At 53.6% G+C, this 23,026-nt stretch overlaps 2 protein-coding genes across 4 annotated transcripts in view; one reads left to right on the forward strand and one right to left on the reverse strand.

Annotated features, from left to right (window-relative positions):
• Nucleotides 1–23,026, reverse strand: part of RASGEF1C (RasGEF domain family member 1C) — an 81,790-nt gene that overhangs the window by 37,011 nt on the left and 21,753 nt on the right. The window contains exon 1 of one of the 3 annotated variants that reach the window (XM_027605916.1): nucleotides 17,422–17,523. The exons of the other annotated variants lie outside the window; for them this stretch is intronic. The gene's annotated coding sequence lies outside the window, so the exon portion shown is untranslated. Of the gene's footprint in view, nucleotides 1–17,421; nucleotides 17,524–23,026 lie in introns of those variants that run through there. 3 annotated transcript variants of the gene reach the window in all.
• The window catches only part of LOC113928649 (translation initiation factor IF-2-like), a 28,319-nt gene continuing 25,313 nt past the window's right edge, over nucleotides 20,021–23,026 (forward strand). The window contains exons 1-4 of the mRNA XM_027604496.2: nucleotides 20,021–20,101; nucleotides 20,488–20,538; nucleotides 20,641–20,817; nucleotides 22,174–22,251. Of these exons, the coding sequence (XP_027460297.2) occupies nucleotides 20,021–20,101; nucleotides 20,488–20,538; nucleotides 20,641–20,817; nucleotides 22,174–22,251 (387 nt within the window). The remainder of the gene's footprint in view (nucleotides 20,102–20,487; nucleotides 20,539–20,640; nucleotides 20,818–22,173; nucleotides 22,252–23,026) is intronic.

The raw sequence follows: 23,026 nt of genomic DNA on the forward strand, positions 1-23,026 counted from the left end.
GCCAGCCCCAGAAGGACAAATACTGTGTGACTGCGCTTACAGGAGGTGCTAGAATAGTCACATTCGTAGACAGAGGATGGTGGCTGCCAGAGGCTGGGGGGAGGGGGAGAGTTCATGTTTAACAGGGACAGAATTCCACTTTCGCAAGCTGTAAAGGGTCAGGGGGATGGCTGCTCAACAATACGGATGCATTTAATACCACTGAACTGTCCCCTTAAAAATGGCTTAAAAAGGGCTAAAATGGTAGAGTTTATGTTATGTGTATTTTACAATTATTTTTTTAAAGCCAGTGATGATGGGGAAATTGTTTATCATCACAATTTCCCTTGAAAGTCCTTGAAATCACCAGTAGGCCTTCCAATCCGTGTTTTTTTTTTTTTTAACACAGCCTGCATGGTGTACATGTGTGGTGGGCTGGGGGCCGGGGCTGGCCTAGACGGGGTCCAAGCCCGAGGGGCTCACCACAGCTGGGGACACTGGGGGACCAGCAGGCAGCTCTGCCTGTGCCCTCTGAAGAGCAGTTTCAAGTTCTCGCTCTTTCTGCTGTGCTGGGGGCATGGGGCTCCGCGTGTGTGTGAGCAGACGCGTGCACGGTATGACCCCAGCAGGCTTCCCCTTTACCCCCATGACACGAACAAGACTGTTAAACCACCAATGCGATCAGGCTGCAGCACTGAAAAAGGTGTCACTGGTGGGCCTCCCGCCACCCTGCTGTCCCCGTTGCTGTGATTCAGTGTCATTCCTTCCAGTTCAGTCATCACACAAAGCCTCGGGCACGACAGGCCCCAGGGACACCTGGACAGATCCCAGGGCGGCAGTGGGTGGTGGGTCAGGGGCATGTCCACCCCGGGTCGAGGCCACTGAGGGGGCACAAGTGCCTTGTGCTGGCATACAACCAAGAGTGGCCAAGCCACTCTCTGCAGCTGGAACTGCGAAGGCTGCTCTCTGACCTGTCCAGGTGAGGGCCTCTTGCCCAGGACGAGCCACTCACCAGGCCTTGGCACACACTGGACCTGCCCGCCTTGTGGCCTCCCAGTCCCAAGGCCTCATGCTGGCCTGGGTCTCCCTGTGCTGCATGTCCTCTAGGAGGGGCCTGGCTTGCTCACTGCTGCACTCCAGGGTCCGCCCGCCCCCCCCGCCCCCGGCCCATACATAGTGGGTGCTCGGTCAAGGTGCACGGTGTTCAAGTGACTCAGCAGCACAGGTGAGAGCAGAGGAGCCTGAGATTAGAGTGGCATGGGGGGATGCGGCTGACATGCGGGCTTCCCAGTGGGAGAATGAGCGGGAGGGAGGAGCAGGGAGAAGCCCCTGGGCCTGGCCCCGCTCGCTCACCCCTCAGCCCTCCCATCGTTCAGATGAGAAGATGAATGCTCGCAGAGAAAGGCGGGAGCCCAGCTCCCTCGATGAGTACCTGGCTGAGTGGGACTTGAGCACAGGTGGATCTGAGTCCCAGGCTCCGTTCCTGTCCACCAGCCCAGCTGGGCCCTGATGCTGGCGTTCCCCAGACCACAGCCTCCAGGGGACGTGGGCAGACTCCGGAAGTGTGACCAGCAGTGCCCAGGGTGTGAGGAGAGCACCATGTGCTGGCTGGCCGTGGGGGTCACCTCAGCCCCTCCTGGGGACAGGCCAGCCCTCGCCCACATGGCGCCTGGCCTGTGGGCACCAGTCCCAGGTGCCACGTCTCCTTCCCAGCTCAGACCCTGGCTCCGGACCCAAGTCCACCCTCCTGCTGCCTCCATCTGTTGGGTCTGCCTCCTTGGCATCCATTTCCTTTCCTTGTGGCCAGAACACCAGGCTTCACGGGTGTTCCCGCAATAACCACGCCTTCTGATGAACACAGACCGGGGTGCTGAGACCGTCAGGGAGGCTCCGCCCACACCTGGCCAAGGGGAGGGCACCAGCACGGGCTGATCAGACGCTGCCACCCTGAAAAATGCACTTGAAGGGGGCCTGACCTGAAGAGGCCGGCCTCGGAGGGCTTGGCTTCTGAGTCACAGCTGCCCCCTTTCTACGCGTGCACTTCTGCCTCGGTTTCCCTGCTCACATCCCCTACTCCCGCTGCCCAGCCCCCACCCATGAGGCACATCTGTCTCTGCGTGTTTAGGTCTCCAGGCTCAGCATCTGGAGGTCCTGGGGGCTTCCCTGACAGTTACGAGGCAGCCAGTCTCCGTTGCATCTGCGGGGAGGACCCTGCCCCCGAAAGCCATCCTGCAGGTGGGCACCCTTCATTCTGGGTTTTTGCGCTGTCAGACCCAGAGCCCACCTGCCGCTGGGATCTAGTGCTGGACAACTTTTTGGGACTGTGTGGCCTAAGCCTAACTCCTGTATGTGACACAGGGACAAGTGTTGGACCAGATGGAATTCCCAGGAAGGTACAGACCTAGAGGGTAACCCTTCTCTCATTCCCCAACATTTCTCTCATTCCCCAAATATCTAACCTTCCTCTTCACTGGACAACACAAAAACACCCAGCAAGAGGCTGGCAAGGGCCCTGTGGTTCCCCGCAAGGAGAGGTCCATAGAGAGAGTCTAGAGTGTGGCCACAAAAACAGCACAGCTCCACTGGGATCCTGTGGGGCTGACCACACGCTCAGACCGCCTCCCAAGTTTAAGAAATGTCAGGACTCCTGACTTGTATGCTTGGTATCCTCATTTTTTCTTTTTCTTTTTCTTAGAAGGGGGATCAGAGGGAGAGAGAGAATCTCAAGCAGGCTCCACGCCCAGGAGCCTGATGCAGAGCTTGACCTCACAACCCTGAGATCATGCCCTGAGCCAAAACCAAGAGTCAGAAGCTCAACCGACTGAGCAACCCAGGCGCCCCAGCTACTCTGATTTTAAAGGTGGCAATTCAACTTATTAAAAAAAAAAAAAAGCCACCATGGGGGCCACAGTGTGGGACAAAAGCATATTTAGAAACAACATCTCTAGCTCTCAGGTGGGCAGTTTCCAAGCCCCGCTCTGCTGTCATAGTCCCCGGTTCTGTTGGTTGGCATTCAAAAATCTGCAAAGAATGGAAAGCCATAGAACCTATGGAAGAAAAGCCCATGGCTGGTCAGCAGAGTGTGTCTTGGGGGCTGAAGAGATGTGTTCCCAGGCATCTGTCCCTGGCTGGGCTCTGGGCCGGGCCTGGCTGAAGGGACAGAGACAAAGGACGCCCCTAGAGGATGACCCTTTGCAGCATGAAGAGTCTCCTGGGCTTTTCAAGTGTCTTCATGTGCTGAGAATGGGAAGAAGAATCCCTCCTCTTCAGTTTATGGAGAGGAGTCACGAGATTAAGTGCACAAAGCACCCAGCACAGTGCCTGCCATGGAGAAGAAAGGGCTGCCAAGACCAGTCCTCCCCAAGGGCCCGCGCCACCTGCAGGGCCTGGAACCATAACACGGGTCGTCATTCCAACTGCTAATGGTGCTCTGGGCCAAAAAGACTTGTCCACTGGGCTCCCACGATTTACCAGGGTTTCCAAGCTGGCTGAAGCTTGGAGGGCCCTCTACCCCAACACCATTGGAATTTTGATAGAGATTGCATTAAATTTGTAGATTGCTTTGGATAGAACTGACTTCTTAACAATATCAATCCATGAATACAGGGTGCCTTTCCATTTATTTGTGTCTTCTCTCATTTCTTTCAGCCACGTTTTATAATTTTCACTGTATAAGTTTTTCATTTCCCAGGCTGAGTTGATTCCTAACTATAAGCTCCTAAGTCTATTCTTTGTGATGCTATTGTAAATGGGATTGTTTTATTAATTTCTTTTTTTAAAAAAAGATTTTATTTATTTATTTGACAGAGAGAGAGAGAGATAGCGAGAGAGGGAACACAAGCAGGGGGAGTGGGACAGGGAGAAGCAGGCTTCCCGCAGAGCAGGGAGCCCGATGCGGGGCTCGATCCCAGGACCCTGGGATCATGACCTGAGCTGAAGGAAGACGCTTAACGGACTGAGCCACCCAGGCACCCCATCTTGATTTCCTTTTTTGATTGTTGTTAGTGTGTAGAAACACAACTGTTTTTGTTTTTGTTTTTGTTTTTTTGGTGTTGATTTTGTATCCTGTTATTTTGCTAAATGAATGTTAATTTGTCCAATAGGTGCGCACGCACGCATGCCCATGTGTGTGTAACAGTCTGCGTGTTTAGGGTTTTCTACATATGAGAACTAATTTTACTTCCACCTTTCTGATTTGAGTGGCCTTATTTATCTTTGTGCTGGCTAGAATTTCTTGTACTTTGTGGAATAGCAGTGGCAGAAGTGAGCATCCTTGTGTCGTTCCTGATCTTAGTGGAAAAGCCTTCCGTCTTCCATCATTGAGGATGATGCTATCTGAGAATGTCTTAATTTCTCCCTCATTTTTGAAGTACAGTTTTGCTGCATGTAGGGTTCTTGGTTGACAATTTTTTACTTTTGACACTTTGAATATATTAACCCACTGCCTTCTGGCCCCCAAGGTTTCTGATAAATCTGCTGGTAATATTATTGAGGATTCCTTGTATGTGACAAGTCACTTTTCTCTTTGTTTTCAAGATTCTGTCTTTCAACAGTTTGATTATAATGTGTTTCAGTGTGGGTCTCTTTGAGTTTATCCTACTTGGAATTTGTTGACCTTCTTGTATGTTTATATTCATGTCTTTTATCAACTTTGGGAAGTTTTCAGCCATTTTCTCTTCAAATAACCCCTCTGCCCCTTCTCTCTGTTCTCTTTCTGGGACTCTCACAACATGTATGTCGGTCTGCTTAATGGTGTCCACACATCCCTCGGGTTCTGTTCATTTTTCTTCAATCATTTCCCCCCCTGTTCCTCAGAATCAATTACTTCAATTGTCCTATCTTTAAGGTCACTGATTTTTCTGTCTGCTCAAATCTGCTTTTGGAAACTTCTAGTGAATTTCTCATTTCAGGTATTGTATTTTTCTGCTCTAAAAATTTCTTTTGGGTTCCTTTTTCTTTCTTTATCTCTTTATTGATATTTCTGTTTTGTTCATACATAGTTTTCTTGAGTATCCACCTTTAACTTTAGCTCTCTGAACATCTTTGAGACAGTTGTTTTGAAGTGTTTGCTAATCAGTTCATCATCTCATCTTTCTTAGGGATGGTTTCTCTGACTAATTCCCCCCACCCCCTTAATAGTCCTTTCCTTCCCGTTTCTTTGTAGGTCTTGTGATCTGTTGTTGTTGTTGTTGAAAATGGGACGTTTGAATCTTGTAATGTAGTAACCCTAGAAATCAGATTTCTGCAGGGCTTTCTGTTTTGTTTGCTTTTTTAAATTGTTGTAGGGTGCCTCTGTGCTTGGATCAGACTGAGGTATGAATTTAAGGTCCTTTTGGGTCTTCTCTGAGGCTACACCTTTCTCTGGACATGTGCAGTAACTTTTTAAATTCCTTTGTATACGTGGTTGCTTTTGAATACCCTAATCCTTGAATGTCTGGCTCCCAAAAGAGGGAAAAGGGAAGAATGAACAGGGGAAAGTAACAGGCTCTGGCTCTTTAAATCCCCTGGAATCCTCTTCAGCCAGTACAGATCGCAGTAATGATGGCCTGCCTCCGTATCTGCACCTCTGTGATCAGAAACAGCAATAAGCATCAGGACACAGATTCCCCAGTATTTACAGGACAAGGCCCTTCTTGCCCACCTTGGCTTCTGCAGCTGTGGGTAAGCTACTCCCTGAATATGTGCAAGGCTGCTACCAAGAGGCCGGGGGCGGGGGGGGGGGTGGTGGTTGGTGGAGGATGGGTAGCTGCTACTGTGTTAAGAGCTTAAATTGACCAAAATGAACTGAAACTTTCCAAGCCTTCCTCTGAAGCTGAAAGTCTTAGAATAGGCTCCAGAGTCCTAAGACAGTTATATCAGATGGATTCGGACAGTTCAGCTGTCTAGCTGGTGGTGGAGTCTTAGTGCTTCTTGCTCCACTGTCTTTCCCAATACTCTCCTCTCCCCATTGTATCTTTAACTGGATGTTGCTATTAGATTTTATATGTGGATTTTTAGATCTCATTAGTTCTAACAGCCTTGTTTTTCCAGAAGACAATTATGTCTACAATTCATGGTGATTTAATCTCTTCCTTTCTGGTGGTTAAGCCTCACACACTTTTCTTGTCATAATGCATTGGACAGAACTTTCCAGGACAAACAAAGAGAATAATGCTGGCGAGAATAAGCACCTGACACTGTTCCATCTTTCTATCCGGGCCAGGTGTGCTCTGGGGGTTGAGCTGAGAGCCCTTCTAGGGTGATGTTCCTAGTCCTCCTGCAGTGTTTTGGGAGGAGCTGAGGCCACACAACTCCCGGCTCTGTGTGTGTGTCCTGAAAACCCCAGGTCTCTTCCTTTCCCTGTCATGAGAATGAATGCCTACTCCAGTCTGGCTGCTTCTCCTCATGGCCCATGTTTCAGCTTTGTCCAGTTTTGCTTTTATCTGTGCAATCTGTGCAGAGCCTGCAGGAGCTCCAAGAAGAAGCCTGAATTACAGGTTTCCTTGCAGGGTCCACACCAGACTTCTCCCCAGGTAGGAAGTTGGGAGCTTCAGCCAGATCAGGGCATTGTTAGAGAGCCAAATGGGCATCTTTGCTTGGGACTGCTTCTGCAGGAACAGGGACAGTCCCTGTGACCTTGGGGGTGGGGTGGGGAGCTGAACTTGGGGCCTTTTCCAAGGGTCTTGGATGAAATGCGTGTGCCACCTGACCCAGACAGTTTCTATGTCCCAGAGGTTTCAGTTCAAGAGAAAACATGCGTCATCTTTATGTGTCTTTTGTTCTCACACATCACTGAATTCTTAACACAACCATATGGGAATGATTGACCACTCCATAGATGGGAAAACCTGCACCCTAAAAGGTAAAGTGGGGTGTGCAAGGTTAGCAGCTGGCGACTAGTACCCCAGAACCTTGGGCTCCTGACTCCAGACCCAGCTCCTGGCCCTGGCCCTCAGAGGGAGAAACTGGCAAAGGCTGAGTGGGAGATAGATATGGTCTGGAGACTCATCAAAGGAGCTGGGCTCAGGGACTAGGAGCTTGGGGAGGGCAACCTGAATACCAGGAACCCCAACATGCCCTGGATTTCAGGAGGCAGGGAACCTGCTGAGCAGCCCCTGAAGTGGAGACCTCAGCTTATAAGCAAGTTCTCCTTGACTCTCACAGGCCACCCTAGGTAGGGCCCTGAATCATGCCAACTCATGCCCTGCTACTCTGAGCAGGGGCAGCGTCTTGTCCAGGGCCCCAAAATGCTGTGGTTCTCCACTTCTACCTCCCCAACAAAGCCTGGGGCTGAGACACTCTTCTCATTCCAATTCAGGTCCTGTGAAGGGTTCCTCTCTGTTCCCTGGTGTCTGCAAGGATGCTGTGGAGGCACCAGGGCCTCTCCCAGGCCTGAGTCCAGGGTTTCTGCTTCCTGGGCTGGGAATGCACCTGGCCTTTCCTTCAGGAGGCATCCAACAGATTTGGTCTGACGGAGGGAGCGAAGGACTGGCCCGAGTTAGTTTTATACACCATATGGCCCTCAGCTCCTGCTGACAGAGCCTGCTGCTTCTAGATCTCAGGAAGCTCCAGTTTCTTGAGAGCTCAGGGCCCAACTCACAGCCAGTCTGCCAAGTGCAGGTTGATAGCGCCAAGCCTCACCACAGGACGGTGACTGAACATAGAGCTTTTCAAAGAGGGAAAAGTCGGCCTCTCTCCTGCTCCATAACCCATGTGACCCCTCACTCTTGGTCTCTATCCTCAATTATTTCCTGAGGACAGACTTCTGTAAGGAGAGGCATTGGGCTGAAGGATGCCAGTCCTTTCAAGGGAATCAAAATATACTTCCCAACTGCTTCCCTGAATCACAGTGAAGAGGTTTTGTTTTAGGCTCCCAACCATCATGCTTCCTTCCTTCCCAGAACCCTTTCTCCCCACTGGCTGGAACCTTGGTTAGAGTGGGGGTGAGGGGCTGAGTCCTGGCCAGTGAGAGCGCAGCAACCCCCCCTCCCACCCCTGACCAGGGACCCGGCATATCCAATTAGAGTAAATCCTGGGCCTTGTTGGGAGATCACCCCAGAGACATGTTCCCTTGATACTTTTTCCTCTCTAAACCTCTACAAAAATTAAACACAAAAGAGTCTATAAACACATCTACAATTTAAATAATAATAATTTTTTATTATTATAACTAAATGAACATCTGTGAACTACACCCAGGCTAATACAAAAAGGATCTTCAGTACCTTAAAATCCCTTATGCACCTTCCCAAATCAGGCAGACTTCTCAACCCTCAGCTCTAGCTGATGACCATGCTTTTGTGCTAATTGTTTCCTTGCTTTTCATTATAGTTCTACCTGCATATCTATCCCAGACAATATACCACCTAGTCTTGAAAAACAGAGGGCAGGCACACTGGACAGAGGCTCTAGGAGGAGGTGAATGGAACAAACAAGTCTTCAGGTCGTGGTCTGACTTCTCCTTCTGTGGGAGTTGACAAGGCCCCTTCTGGGGAAGTTGCAAGCAAGGTCACGAGTGAGTCTTGGGAAACACGGGGCTCTTTACACTTGGGCGCTTAGCAAGACTGAGGTGTGGAGCAGGCACCGGACATGTGGCAGAAGTACGGCCAGAGGGAAGGGGCTGCCTCCTGCTCTCAGGGAAAAGCTGAGAACTTCTATGGGGGATATGGGTGCCCTCAGCAGAGCATCAGGGGAGAGACCCTGGGGGGCACATGGTCAAGACAAGCCAAGTCCTGATGAGAATCTGGGCCACACCATCCTGGGTGTTCTGTCCTTGGTTTAAGACGATGGCCCAATGGAAGTGGGGGGTCTTCGTGATGCCCGGCTGTCTCTGGAGTCACCCCACTGCAGGATGGCTCAGCTCCCTCCACATCTGCTGCAGAGCTGCCGTCCTGGGAGCGCTCCACCATCCTCCAAGGGAGTCCCTCCCCATCTCTTGTGTTGGGTTGCTTTCTGTACCTTGTCTTCTCATCCTTCTTGGTTTATGCTTTCATTTTGATGGAGCACGTCCTCCAAAAGCCCCTTGGAAAGAGATGCTTAGGAAAAAAATTTTGAGACCTTACATGTCTGGAAAGGTTCTCTTTACCGTCACACTATAGTATGATTGAAAGCTCAGCAGGGTATAGAATTCTAAATTAGAAATCATTTTTCTTTGGAATTTTGAAGCCATTGTCTTCTGGCTTCTCTCTGAGATTTGTACACTTTTTGGATCCCAGTAGGGTGACTGGTCATTCCGGGTTTCCCAGGACCATCCTCGTGTTAGCACTGAAAATCCATATTCTAAGAAACCCCGCAGCCCCAGGCAAACCAAGATGGTTGTTCATCCCAGTCCTAAGTGTTCTGAACGTTCACAGTGATGCCCCTTGCTACAGGTCATTTCCCTCCCTTGTGTGGAGCACTTTCCAGCTTCTTCTGCAAGAAAGTCATGCCCTTCAGTGCTGGGACATTTAATTAAGTGATTTCACTGAAGACTTCCTCTCTTTTCTTTGTTTGGGACTCTTAGTACTCACGTTGGACCTCCTGGGCTTGTCCTCCAATTTTTGTCCTTTCTCTCCTATTTTCCATTAAAAAAAAAAACAACAAACATATCACCCTACTTTCTGAGTTTTTCAATTTTGTATTCCGAACCTTCTGTTGTTTATTTCTGTTGTTCTGTTTTTAATTTCTATGAGGTATTTTTCCTTTGAAGGTTCCTTTTTAAATGTATGAAGCTCCGTTCTTTTCTCGTAGATGTAAAATCTTCTCTTACCTCTCTGAGGATATCAGTAGCCTAGTTTTATTAGAAATTTTCTTCTCTCCTGCATTGCCTTTGTTTGCCCCCAATTTGCCTTTCCCCCTCATTTGTCTTGGTCAACACATGCCCTGTTGGAAGGATTCCTCAGGTGTCTGGGAATCCTTGGCTTCAGAGACTAAGAAGCTGGTTGGACACTCTGAGGGAGAGGGCAGGGCTTGTGGAGTAGCTGGTGGAGGGGGAAATCCGGGTAGGCTGCCTGGGGGAGGAACTCTGTTCTGGAGGCTGGGAAGAGGAGCTGTAGGCCTAACTCCTGACTGGAGCCCACCCTCTTACTTAATCTGCGGGCTGTGGTTTGACTTCTCAGGCTGCTCTATCTTTGGTTACTTATCCAACCTGCTGTCCAGCTTCCTAAAGTTTCTTGCTGCTGTTGCTACTCCTAATCTCCCTGTCCATGTGTGTGCGTTTAGCAAGGGTCCTATTAGTGTATTTTAGTGGAGGTCTCAGTGTGGGGGATGCTCTCTTTCCAGCTGGAATGGAGATGGAGCAGATGAAGGCCTGAGCTGCTGGGAAGCCTCCTTCCTGCCCCCTGCAAGTAAGCAGGCCTGAGAGGGGGCAGGAGGAAAAGCCTTGAGCACAGTGTTTGAGATCCAGCTGCGCCCAATGTTAGCCCCACTGGTAGGCTTTTTTGTATGTGAAACAGTAAATTCTTATTTTTGTTGTTGTATTTTTGGTTTTCTGGTGTGGTTTTTTTTTTTTTTTTTTTTTTTTTTTTTGGCCAATTTGACCTGGGTGACCTGCGTCCCCAGAAGTGGAAAGAATCTTGATGCCAAAAAAAAAAAAAAAAAAAATTGCTCCAGGGATACTCCTACCTTCAGGGCTCACGACTGCCCACCCGTGGCCTTCTTTCCCCAACTGAAGGTGGACAGGGACGTACCAGTGGAACTCTTTGCTAACTTGGAGGTGCCTCCTGTAGGTTCCCCCTAGCTGCTGGTGGCTCTGTCCAGCAACCCTCTCAGGTCCCTCCTGCAAGGAGCCATTTGGTGCTGCTTGGGCCCAAGGAGCAGAGAGGGGTCAGTGAGGGCTCCAGGGTCCAATCAGGGCACACGTCCTTCCATGTCACTGGACACCCCTTGCTTCCCACGCACCTGGGCATGTTGTTCTGTGGACCGTGACCTGTTTCTCCAGGCTGTGCAAGGGGTGGGCCCCATGCTGGGAAGAATGTCCTCTGTGTAGGTGACCTACACTGCCCCTCCCCCAGGTCCCTCCACCTGGCTCCCCGGAGTAGAACCTCCAGGGAAAGACCCTCTGGCAGATTTCCATCCTAATACAGTTCCAGCATCATCCCCATCATCCAGGTCAGCCTTGTCTCTGTGAAGAAAAAACCTGGCTCCCTACTGCAGATAAGCCATATACAATATGCTTGTCATCAATGACACAGTGTTAGGAAAGCTTGTAAAAATGCCTTTAAAGCGGACAAATAGAAAGTTAACCTCTAGCTAGGAGCACAAAGTCGGGGGGGGCGGTATTGAGAAGAATATCTCCTTTTGGAAAGGCAGCGATAATCCACCCACAGCTTAAGGACCTGCCAGTTCGGCCCCCTCCCCTGGAAAGTCGGGGATACTGAAAGGAGGAGGGGCATCACTTAAGAGAGTAACCAGTTTCCCTACAGTGTCCCCTTCCCCCCCCCCACCAGCCTGTTGCTGGAGCCCCAGGAAGGAAGCGGCAGCAAAGAGCAGAGAAGCAGAGAAACAGGACTCTCCCAGGCTTGGGGGAGAAGGAGGGGCTGCAGGGAGAGGCTGGGAGGGAGAGGTGCAGAGAACCGTGGGGCCTGAACCGTGGTTCACCTGCGCTGCCCAGATGGGCCATGGGCATCCCCAGTCTGAGGGATGGGGACACCAAGTGTTTAATCCTAGCTTCCCACACTTTAGTGCCCTGGATGCAGCCCGGGAGGGCAGAGGTCCGTACAGACCAGGATCTGCGCTCCCAGGAGGGTGAGGGATTGCCAGGTCTCTAAACAGCAGGAGGGCAAGGGAGGTAAAGGAGATCCCGTCTGGCCTCCTCCACACGACTCAGCTCAGAACACTATCTGCCAGGAGCTCCCTTCCCTCACGTCACCTGGCTGACTCCCCATCATTCGGAGCTTGCTGGGATGCATCTGCCAGAGAGGACCTCTGTGATCTGGTCATTTCTAATAAGCAATATACTCGTCCCTGTTCCTGGCACAGTGCTCCTAAAACCATTTAATTTCCTAAGCGGTAAGAGCAATCCAGGTGTTGAGATAGTCATAATAAACCCCTTTGAATCGCACCTGATTTCTGTTAACGAGATGACTTTTGCAAAGTGCTGAAGGAGGTGGGGGGCGGTGCTCACCAGGCGGAGCCAACCGTGTGATTGGAGGGTTAGAACCTTCAGTCCCGCCCCCTGACCTCCGGGGGAGAGGAGAGGGTCTGGCGGTTGAACCAAGTGCCCGCGGCCAGTGATTCAATGCATCGTCCCTACGTAATGAAGCCCCCGGTAAAAGCCCAGAAGGACGGAGTTCAGAGAGCCTCCAGACTGGTGAACGCGCAGAGGCTGGGAGAGTCACGTACTTGGACAGAGCGAGGAAGCTGCGCGAATTTCCCCAGACCTTGCCCTATGTACCCCCTTCATCTGGCTGTTCATCAGCATCCTTCCCCATACTCTTAAAATAAACGGGTAAATGTAAGTAAATGTTTCTCTGGGTTCTGGGCGCCATCTAACAAATCAGTTGAACCCGAGCGGGGTGTCAGGGGAACCTCTGATGTATAGTCAGTCTATCGGAAGCAGGGGTGACAGACCGGACTTGTGAGTGGTGACCGGGGTGGCGGGTGTTGGGGGAAGCCCTGTGGGGCGCAGGGAGCCCCTAACCCCTGGGGTCTGACCCGGTCTCCAGGCAGATGGTGTCAGCGCCGAGTTACACTGTGGATGCCCAGCTGGCGTGGGAAGTGACCCTTTCAGCTCACGTCCAGCAGACTGACCTTTGGTGGCCCCTCGTTATCACATCACCACGGAGATCTTCTCACTCCTTGCCCTTCCTGAGGTTTACACGTCTGTTAGCTTACTTCGTCCTTCTGTCTCCCCACGGGATCGTACCCACTGCAGCCTCCGCAGGGCCTGGACTGTGCTTGGTGGGTCCCCCAAAACACGTCTGAAACATGTCGGAATGGGTGCATGCAGTGGATACACACGGTGCATGACCGTGAGTGCCTGTCACTGCGGTATGGCCTTGGACATTTCGCTTTCCCTTTCTGGGCCTCGCAGGACTGAGGTGGGAAGATCCCAGGGCGGGGGGCCGCTGTCTGGCTCTGGTGTGCCCAGGGGCACGAGGACTGTCCAAAGTCAACCGTAGCCTGGCTTCCCGCTGGCGGGCCCTGCCTGCTTTCTCAAAAAAGGGACGGTGTGTGCTTGCTGTAGCCACCTGGTCACGGAGGCCCCATGCAGAGGCTGGGCATTCACCCCCGAGTCTCTCCAAGTGCCAGGTGACAATCCGGCGGGGCCAGCAGGTGGAGAAACGGAGGCCCAGCAAGGCCCAAACACTGGCCACCAGCCCCGAGGTTCCACAGCCCCTGGGTCCACAGCCCACGTGCCAGCATGCAGAGCAGACGCAAGAGGGCGCCAGAGGACGGAACCCTGGTCTGAACTTCGATTCCCCTCTGTGCCACCCTGGGCAACAGAACCAGACGGCCTCTCATTAGTGACAACGTTTGATCCACGATGCCTCCTGTCGCACTCAGGAACTTTTTCATAGGCATGTATGGTCACAAGCTGATTTATGTTTATTGCTACTCACATGTTGGTGTTTTAAGCTATTCTGATTCCTCTGCCTTTCTCACATTCGATTCAGAATGACCTTGTCTGTATCTACAAAAAACCCCTCTGGGACTTGGACCGGAACTGCAGTAAATGTGTAGATGAATTGGGGGAGAGTTGAAAGTGTTCCAACCCATGACCACGATATGTTTTTAATGCCATTGATTTTTGACATTTATCTTTATTATTTCCTTCCTTCCACCTGCTTGGGTCGATTTTGCTCCTTTTTTTCTAGCTTCTTAAGGTGAAATTTGTAAGTATTCATTTAAGACCTTTCTCCCCTTCTAATGTGAGAATTGGATGCTATCAATTTCTTCTAAGGACTGTTTTAGGCCCATCCCACAAATTCTCACATTCAAATGTAATGTTTTCATTCTCATTCAGTTCAAAATGTTTTCAAATTCGCCCTGAAACTTACTTCCTCTCTTCTCTGTGGACTGTTTAGACATGTGCTGCTTAATGTCTAAGTGTCTGGAGATTCTTCTGTTGTTTATATGTTTTGATTAAAAAATGTATATGTTACATAAAATATAATTATATATTCTTGATTAAATATGTATTATATATTCTTGTTTATATATCTTTGCCTTCTGATTTGAGGTCATAAACGTCAGGCCCTTGCTTTCCTGAACCCCCCCTTTCTAAAATCTCTATGGCATTTTACAGTTTCCTGGGGCTCCCCTTTTGGGTCGGCCAGCCAGAAAGCTAGGGCTTAATTCACCCGCTTCTGCTGTGCACTCCCCCTGACTATGTCTACATCCAGTGGTAGGAGGACAGAGAGAGAGAGAAAAGCAGCGGGTTCCTCATGCCTTCTGGGGGACATCAGCTCCTCTACTGAGAGAGAGAATGTTCCCCTCATTTAGGGGTGAGGCTCATGCAGAGCGCAGGAAGGCTTCCCGGGAATGTGTATGGGCTAGGGTCTGAAAAAGTGGGAGAAAGATGTTTAAAAATGCATTATTTTAGACTCTGAGTAATAAGAGACCCCTTTCCTGCTCTTTGAGCCAGAACCAGAGAGTCTGCCCTGTATTTCTCTCATGGCGCAAAGGTCCCTCCATGGTTTCTGGGGGTGGGGGGACGTCCACAGAGGGAAAATGGTAAGCCCACTATCAGTTTGGTGGTGCCTCAAATTCTGCTTTTCTTCCCCAGTTGCCTGCAATGACTTAGCTTCCCAAGTCCCCAAATAGCTGCTCCCTGCCTTCTGTCAGATTTTAAGCTGTGTTCAGTGGGAGAGGTAGAGAACTGTCCTAGAACCAGAACACAGGTGCTTATATTTTATTCTGTAATTTTATTCTTTTTAAAAATTAATACTCATTTTTGTTACATGAATTTAAAATATTTTTGAGAGATTTTATTTATTAGAGAGAGAGAGCATGAGCCCATGGTGGGGAGCAGTAGAGGGAGAGGGAGAAGCAGACTCCCCACTGAGCAAGGAGCCCAGTGTGGGACTTCATCCCAGGACCCTGGGATCATGACCTGAGCTGAAGGCAGACGCTTAACTGACTGAGCCACCCAGGCGTCCCTGTTACATGAATTTTAACAGTCACTTTCTATTTATGGGAAGTGATGCTGGTGATTTAGGTAGGAACATAAAATTTCATCACAAAATATATTCATTTTAATAAATGAGTTGATTTTACCAAAACAAAAAAAATAGCAAGATGACGCCAGACCTATCTGCTTGCTTGCCGTGCCCCAGACATGCCTCTGAGTCAGACTTTTCACTGTCTCCTCTGTTTTAGAACACTCTTCTCCTGTTCCCCTTGGAGGTCCAGCCACAGGGTCCTCTCCTGGGAGGGACCTTCAAAATGGCAGCAGGCAGGGGGCTGGGGCCAATGCATTGGGAGGATGCAGAGCTACTGGGATCCCAGAGCAGGACATGTCCGAGGGTTGGTCTGCTGGGAGAGGAGGAGCCGTGGCAGGTGGATGTGAGTGGCAAGGAAGTGTGCAGGCACCTCCCTGAGCCTCAGTTTCCCCCCATGCACAAGGGGGCTAACAAGCCCGTGTCAGCTCCGGAGAGGCTGTGCATGAATGTCCCCAGCATCCCATGACAGGTCCGGGCCCTTCCCTAAAGCCCTTCTCATGGCCCATGAGGTCCCACCGACTGGGCTCCAAGACGACCTCTCTGATCTTGTCTCCAACTCTCCCCGCACTCCCCTGTTGCACATACTGCACTCACTTGTACCCCAGGGGAGCCCTGTGCTTGCTGTGCTCCCCCTGGGAATGCTCATCCTCCAGGCCTTCCCCTGGTTGCCTCCCTGTTACCCCCCAGCAGAGCCTCCTCTGGCCGCTGCCCACTCATGGCACCCCGGGCCTCATTTCATGTTGTTGCCACTTATCCGAGTAGTGATGGTGTCTTTTAGCTACTTGTTTATCTGCCATCGTCCCCATGGGGCTGTGAGCTTCTCTGGGGCACAACTTTGTCAGTCCTGCTCATAGCTGCGCCCCCAGCATCTGGAGCAGGGCTCAGTCAATCAAGGTTTGCTGGCTGGCTGGCTGGGTGGATGGATGGGTGGGTGGATGGATGGATGGATGGATGGATGGGTGGGTGGATGGATGGGTGGATGGATGGATGGGTGGATGGATGGATGGGTGGGTGGATGGATGGATGGATGGATGGGTGGGTGGATGGATGGGTGGATGGATGGATGGGTGGGTGGATGGATGGGTGGATGGATGGATGGGTGGGTGGATGGATGGATGGATGGATGGGTGGGTGGATGGATGGATGGATGGATGGGTGGGTGGATGGATGGGTGGACGGATGGATGGGTGGACGGATGGGTGGGTGGACGGATGGGTGGATGGACGGATGGATGGATGGACGGATGGATGGGTGGACGGATGGATGGGTGGATGGATGGGTGGGTGGATGGGTGGGTGGATGGATGGGTGGGTGGATGGATGGATGGGTGGATGGCTGGATGGGTGGATGGCTGGATGGGTGGATGGGTGTGTGGGTGGATGGGTGTGTGGGTGGATGGGTGGGTGGGTGGATGGGTGGGTGGATGGATGGATGGGTGGGTGGATGGATGGATGGGTGGGTGGATGGGTGGATGGGTGGATGGATGGGTAGATGGGTGGGTGGATGGATGGATGGGTGGATGGGTGGGTGGATGGTTGGGTGGATGGATGGATGGATGGATGGGTGGATGGGTGGGTGGGCGGGTGGGTGGATGGGTGGGTGGGTGGATGGATGGATGAGTGGGTGGGTGGATGGGTGGATGGATGGATGGATCGATGGATGGATGGATGGATGGATGGGTGGGTGGGTGGGTGGGTGGATGGGTGGATGGATGGATAGATGGATAGATAGATGGCTGAATGAATGACAGTCAATGGGAGCATGGAGGAAGGTGGAGAAAGTGCTCAGCTGTGTCTGGCCATCGGTCAAGGCAGACAGTGGTGACCAGGCTGCTTGGTGGCCTGGCTGGCCAGGCAGCAGCTGCCAGGGAGCAACGTGGCCCTGTTTTTTGTAGGGGAAACAAGTGTCTTATTTACCATGGAGAATGAATATTGGACTGTGTGAAGAACACATTTGCCACTGAGATGCGTGAAGGGAGGACCAGGGATGAAAGCACGAACTGTTCCTCGCTGAGACTCCTGCAGCTCCCCTGAGGCCCCAGCTAGGCCACTGGTCCAGCCCTGCCTGCCTCCTCCCCGCTGGACCACTGCCCTGGCTGGGCTCACCATCCTCCTGTGAGCACCCGGGGTCAGCTGCTCATAGTTTCCTCTCCTGCCAAACCTTCAGATGGCTCCTATGGCCTCAGCCCTCCTTTGGTGCTGTCCTTCCTCCCCATCCTGTGCTGGGGCCACCCAGACCTCCCCCTACCCCGCCCTGCCCTACCCTACAGGCCACCTCCATCCTCTGGCTCTGAGCCCCTCTCTGTGTGGCACCTGCTCACCGGGTCACAACCCTCTCCTGCTCCGCCCGTCCTCACGGCCGAGTCTCCAACGTGTTGTTAGCTGTGGGATCAGTCCCCAGGTCCAGCCTCAGGGTGCGTGTCTCCCTCCTGCTGGTAGAATCAGGATGACCCCCCACTGTGACTCCTGCCTGGTGGGGGCCTGGAGGGAAGGGGCTCTTGGAAGTACCGCAGAGCCTCTCCAAATTAAAGAAGCCCATGAGTCCCAGAAAGTGGGGGACAGCTTGGGTCAGAAGGCCATGGCCCTGGTTCCAGTATGTGGGGACCCCCCACTGTTGAGACCTTGGCCATGACCTTCCATTCTAGGCATGCCCACTCCCTTACCCTCTTCAGGGAGGGAGCACCCCGTGGAGCCCAGGGCAGAAAACCCCTTCTCAGCTCACATCCTGTGGCTCCTGAGCTCCAAGAGCCTGGGACTTTCGGGTTCCACAGCTGCACCCACAAAGGCCAGGCTCAGGCCCATCTGGAAGAGAGTGTGGGCCGTCCGGGGTCACGCAGTTCAGACATGGCAGAATGGAGGAATGGGGATGGCGACCAGGGTCACAGTCCTCCCTCCCCGCAGCCTGGAGCCAGCACCAGCCCTGGAGGCCAGGAGACCCTGGAGTCGACAAGCACCCCCAGTGAACTCAGAGCCTACTTTTTGGGCCTGGGGGGCTTGTTTTCAGAAATGCTTACAACCTGGGGCCCACGGACCCCACTGCCCCAGCTCCCCGTGGTGGGTCAGCCTGGGCCACCTGCGTGCCCCACGGGGACGCTGCCCATGGCGTGCCGGAGTCTGGGGCAAAAACAGCCAGTTCCATCTCTGGGCGCCTGCATGAGTCACCCACACCTCCTGACAAACACCTCTCAGGCGCCTTCAGGGAGGAGGAACAGATGGCAAAAATAAACGCTTTGTTTTCTCCCTGCAGCTCCTGGGAGTGGTTTCAAAGAATGGTCTGGGGAGGCAAGACTGTGCAGCCGAGACTGGCTGGGGGGGGCGTAGGGGGCCCTCACTGGCTGAACCTCAGTTTCCACATCTGTAAAGTGGGTTCATCATACCACACCCGTGAGTCCTGCCCACCACACCCCACCCTGCCCCGCTGCACCTGAGGGTGGGCTGAGGAGGACCAGGGACCCACCTTCTCCATCACAGGGGAGACAAGGCGCCCATCATGCCCAGACAGCTGGGCAGTTGCCCCAGCCTGCTCCCCCTGCCTTCCCCCCAGCCCAGGCAGGACTTGCGCCCCAGCTCAGGCTGCCTGGCCCTCCATCGCCACTGGTGTTGTTCTGTCCTCTCCTGGAGCCTGGCCATATGCGCCTGGAGCTGTCCTGGTCAGGGACCTGGGGACTACAAGGTGGCTAAGGACATGGGGCCCAGAGGTGCAGGGGTGCCAGCAGTCAGCACAGAGGGGAGGCTGCACAGACATCATTCCCTGGAGCCATTCATTTCCTTCTGGCCTGAGATGCCGGTCAAGGGTCCGGAAAATCTTATAGGACAGAGACATCAGTTCATTTCTGCCCCGAATCTGGAAATCTGGGGGAATGAGTTGGAAACTGCCCAGCTTTTTGTTCATGGTGCCCTGTACTGGGACACAAGTGCAGGGCCTGGACACGGGGCGGGGCGTGGGGTGGTCCCAGTCAAGGAGCCGAGGGACCAGGACAGGTGCCCCTGGTTTTCCTCCCCATGGAGCGCGGGAGCTGGGGAGCCACCGTGAGCCCGAGTGGGGCCCGAGGGGCACCGAGTGGGGCCACTCGTCTGAAAATAACTCCAAGAAGCAAGAAGCTGCCTTTAAATACTTCTCATTCTTGCTCTAAGAGGGGGCTCTCACGGCTGAACTTTAACAAATTCGTCATCGTCTTTTCTGGGAAGAACAAGGGAAGATGAAGTCATCAGTGTTAGAATAAAACAAAGAAACATACTGTTTCTCTCTGGCTCCTCTCAGAAGCATCCAGCAGACAGAGAAAAGGCCGTTGTCGGAAAGGCTGGGAAGATGTGTGCATGTGTGTGTCTGAACCACCCCCCCAGCCTGGCGGCTCTGCTCACGATTGTGGGTTCAGTTCCCATCCTGGGCCGCAGCCTCTGGGACACTGGGGCCCTCATCCCCGGCCCACACTGGGGCTGCGTGAGCACAAACGCACCACTGTGAATCGGCTTCCCTCAAGACTTGGCCAAAAAGTGGTTCTGTCCTTATCTGCATTTCACAGAAGGGGAAACTGAGGCTCGGAGAGAGGACCTGACCTGTGCTAGGGTCACCCAGCTGGAAGGTGACAGGGGTACAGAATGGGCCCCCACCGCTTCCAGGGTCTCAAATGGATCATCCAGCTTTTCCCGTCTTCTGCAAGTGGGTCCAGAATCGCCGGAGGCAGGGACTGGCTCTGACTTGGGAGGGTCTCCATTATAGGGAGACCCCAGGCAGCTCCTGTAGGCAGGGGCCCCGGCTGGATGGCGGGCTACTCAGACCCCAGACCCTAGGCACTGCCCCACTGCAGGGTCAACCCCAAGGCCCGGGGCAGAGCAGAGTCTCCCCAGCCACCACCCGGAAAGACCGGCAAGGAGACGACGGTGCTAGGACCCGAGTCCTGCCTAGAAGGCCATGTAGCCATGTGCACCATTGCAGAAGCCAGCGAGCCCCCCACCCCCAACCCCCTCACCCCTCTCGGAGGCCGGGACTGCTCACCGCTGGTCAGCTGTGGGCACTGGACATCTGCCCCTGCTCTCCGCATGCGGGGGGCAGGGGGCGGGGCTCACAGATGCCCCGGCTCCTGGTCCGCCCGCATCCCTCCCATGCTTGGGCTGTCAGGAACCTTCCTGCAGAGAAGTCCCTGATTTGAGGACCCAAGACCTGCTCCGCCACCCCGCACCCCCGGAGACCCCGTAGAGCTTCCTGATCACGTGGACACCAGCCTGCTGCCTCACGCAGGTGGAGGGGAGGAGGGTACAGGGGTGAACCGGCCACTGTGCCCCAGCAAGACTCCCAGTCCGAACATGCTTAACACAGGGACACGCGACTATCAGAAAGCACAGCAATGCCTCGGCGCAAAGCGGACGGCGCGTTCTCCCTCCCACAGATTCAGCAGACCTTCCAGCAGGAGCGGTCGTCAGGGAGGGGAGCGGTAATCGTGAGCTTCACCTGGTGTGGCCCCGGGCTCGGCTGTCCCCTGTCTGGGCTCGCTCCATCCTTGCCCACCTGCACCCAGCTGCTTGTGTGCTCCATTTCCCAGGTGACAACCGCGGTGCCTCACCCCTGCCGAGGGAGCCCAGCTCACCCCACCTCCTCCCTGCTGGGCCCCGGGCCACACCTGTCAGCCTGTGGGACCCCTGAGGGGTGCTGGAGGGTCGAGGACACCCCCAGGAAGAGCAGCCTTCCGGGAACTGGGGACACCTGTACGCCAGGTACGGTGGGTGTTTCACCTGTCCCGGGCAGCCCCGCAGGGCCCCTGCAAGAGCCCAGCCTCAGGCTCGGGGCCTGTGGGACAAGAAACCCTTCATGTCAGCGTCTGTCGAATGAGGCACTCCAGGGTCACTTTTGGGATGTCTCCAGGCCCACAGCTCCCTGTGCAGCTCTTCAGGGAATCAAGTCCCTCGTATCAATTCCCCTTACAAAATTAGCATCGTCCTTGCCAACAGTACCTCCGACCTCATGGGTCTAATGTGCTGGCCGCATGCTTTTAAAAATGTGTTAAATGCATCCACATGTGACAATGACTGAACAGTGAGCGAACACACGGCTGAGTTTAGTCCTCAGTCCCACCCAAGAGGCGGCATCGCTGGTTCTCCCAAGGACATACGGCTGCAGGGTGGGGTAGATTTCGGGCCCTCCTACCCCGGGGTCTCTTAGGCAAACCAAGCAGGCTCCTCCACATGCCTGAGCCCTGAAGGAAGCCTGAGCCTCGGCGGGTCACACCCTCAGGCAGCAGGTGGCCCTTGAGGCCGAGGCCATGCTCCGCCCCCCCCCCCCCCCCCCCCCCGCAGCCCTCCCTGCTCCCTGTGCACTCCTGCAGATGGAAGGCCGGGGAGGGCACTGATGACCCAGCCACGCTGAGTGTCTGCTTCAATCTTGCAAAGACTCAGTCCTGTCATCAGGGCTCAGCCCAGGCTGCAGGCCAGGAGAGGTGTCACATGTCACACCTCCTGGCCCTGTCTGGCTGCACCAGGGAAGAATGGCTGCTGGTACAGACGGGTCCCGCTGCTCAGGGGACAGGGGCCCCTGGCTTTCTCGGGCTCGCATTTGTCTTTGGAAAAGATTCAGCCACCCAGATACTATGAAAATGTGACTGCTCTGGGAATGGCAGCTCTCGGGGCTTGGCAGAAGCCAGCCCTGCCTGCGTCTCTTCCTGACACCCCTTGGTCCACCTGGCCTCCTGGAGGAGGGGGCTGCAGACAAGAGGGGCTTCCAGGGATGGCAACTTTGCCAGCATGTGGGGGACTGGGGCGAGGGGGCAGGGAGACCCTTGAAATAAGAAGGAGGGGCTGGGTGAGAGGCAGGGATGGGGAGGCTGGCCTAAGGGCCACAGAGCGACTGGTGCTACTTCCAGAAACATCCACCCAGGGGAAAGGATGTCTTTGGGGCCAGCTCCTCATTGGACCCCTGGCTCAGCAGCCCTAGTCCCTTCCCTCTTGGGGCCTGCCTCCCACCCGGCACAGGGGCTGGTCTGCCTGAGTCCCTTATTACTAAAGCTGAATGCACTGAAGCCTCAGGCTCTGCTCACTTAGCTTCCCCAAGGGAGTAAGCTGTTCATTGGCTCCATTGTTAGTCTCATCTCAGCTCCGGCAGCCCCCGTGAGGTCCCTCAGGTGAGTGTCTGCATGATCCGCCTGGCCAAGCTGCAGCAGGTAGGCCGAGCAAGGCCAGGGTGCGGCTGGCGCTGGAGTGCCACAGGGAGACCGGGTTTGCCCCTGAGCTCCAAGCCAAGGTTGGCCCGGCAACCCGGGCCTCTGCGGCTTCTTCCTGTCCAGCATCTGTCCCTCCTTCTTCTGTCAACAAAACCCATTTTGTCCTCTGTCTCTTGCCTGGGGTAGAAGGGCCCATGGCCCTGGTAGCCAGCCACCCAGGCCAGGAACAGCCTTGGCCTACAATGGTTTGAGATGAGCATGGAATCCAGGCCCGGCCACTCAGTGCAATCCATCCCTCTAGCCTTTGAAACAGATTCATGTTAGACATGTTACCCAGACTCGGTTCTTGGAACATTTATTAACATTTATTATCGCAACATGTCTTTCTGCTCAGGTTGAGGAAAGCAGAGGAAATACGTATGAAGCTGCTGGGGCCTCCTTGTAAAAGGAACCCACATGGAGAGAGCAGAGCCAAGAGGAAGAGAGACTGAGACCGTGTCCTAGATCTAGCCATGCCTGAAATCCACCCCTGGGCTTTTAGATTTACAGACACAAACACGAGCTCCCTCTGAGCTTAAGTCTGAATGAGTTGAGTTTCTGCACATGCAGTACAAAGAATCATAGTGCCCCAGACTCTTGACAGGGGCCGAATATGCCTATCTGGACTATGCCATCATCAGCATGCAGGAGCTATGTTGACATAATGAGGATGAGGGAGATTGTAGGGAGAAGAGATTGGAGGGGTGGAGGGAGGTGGGCACAGCAGGCAAATGCA

This window comes from Zalophus californianus, chromosome 5 (assembly GCF_009762305.2).
Source record: "Zalophus californianus isolate mZalCal1 chromosome 5, mZalCal1.pri.v2, whole genome shotgun sequence".
NCBI classification, from domain to species: domain Eukaryota; kingdom Metazoa; phylum Chordata; class Mammalia; order Carnivora; family Otariidae; genus Zalophus; species Zalophus californianus.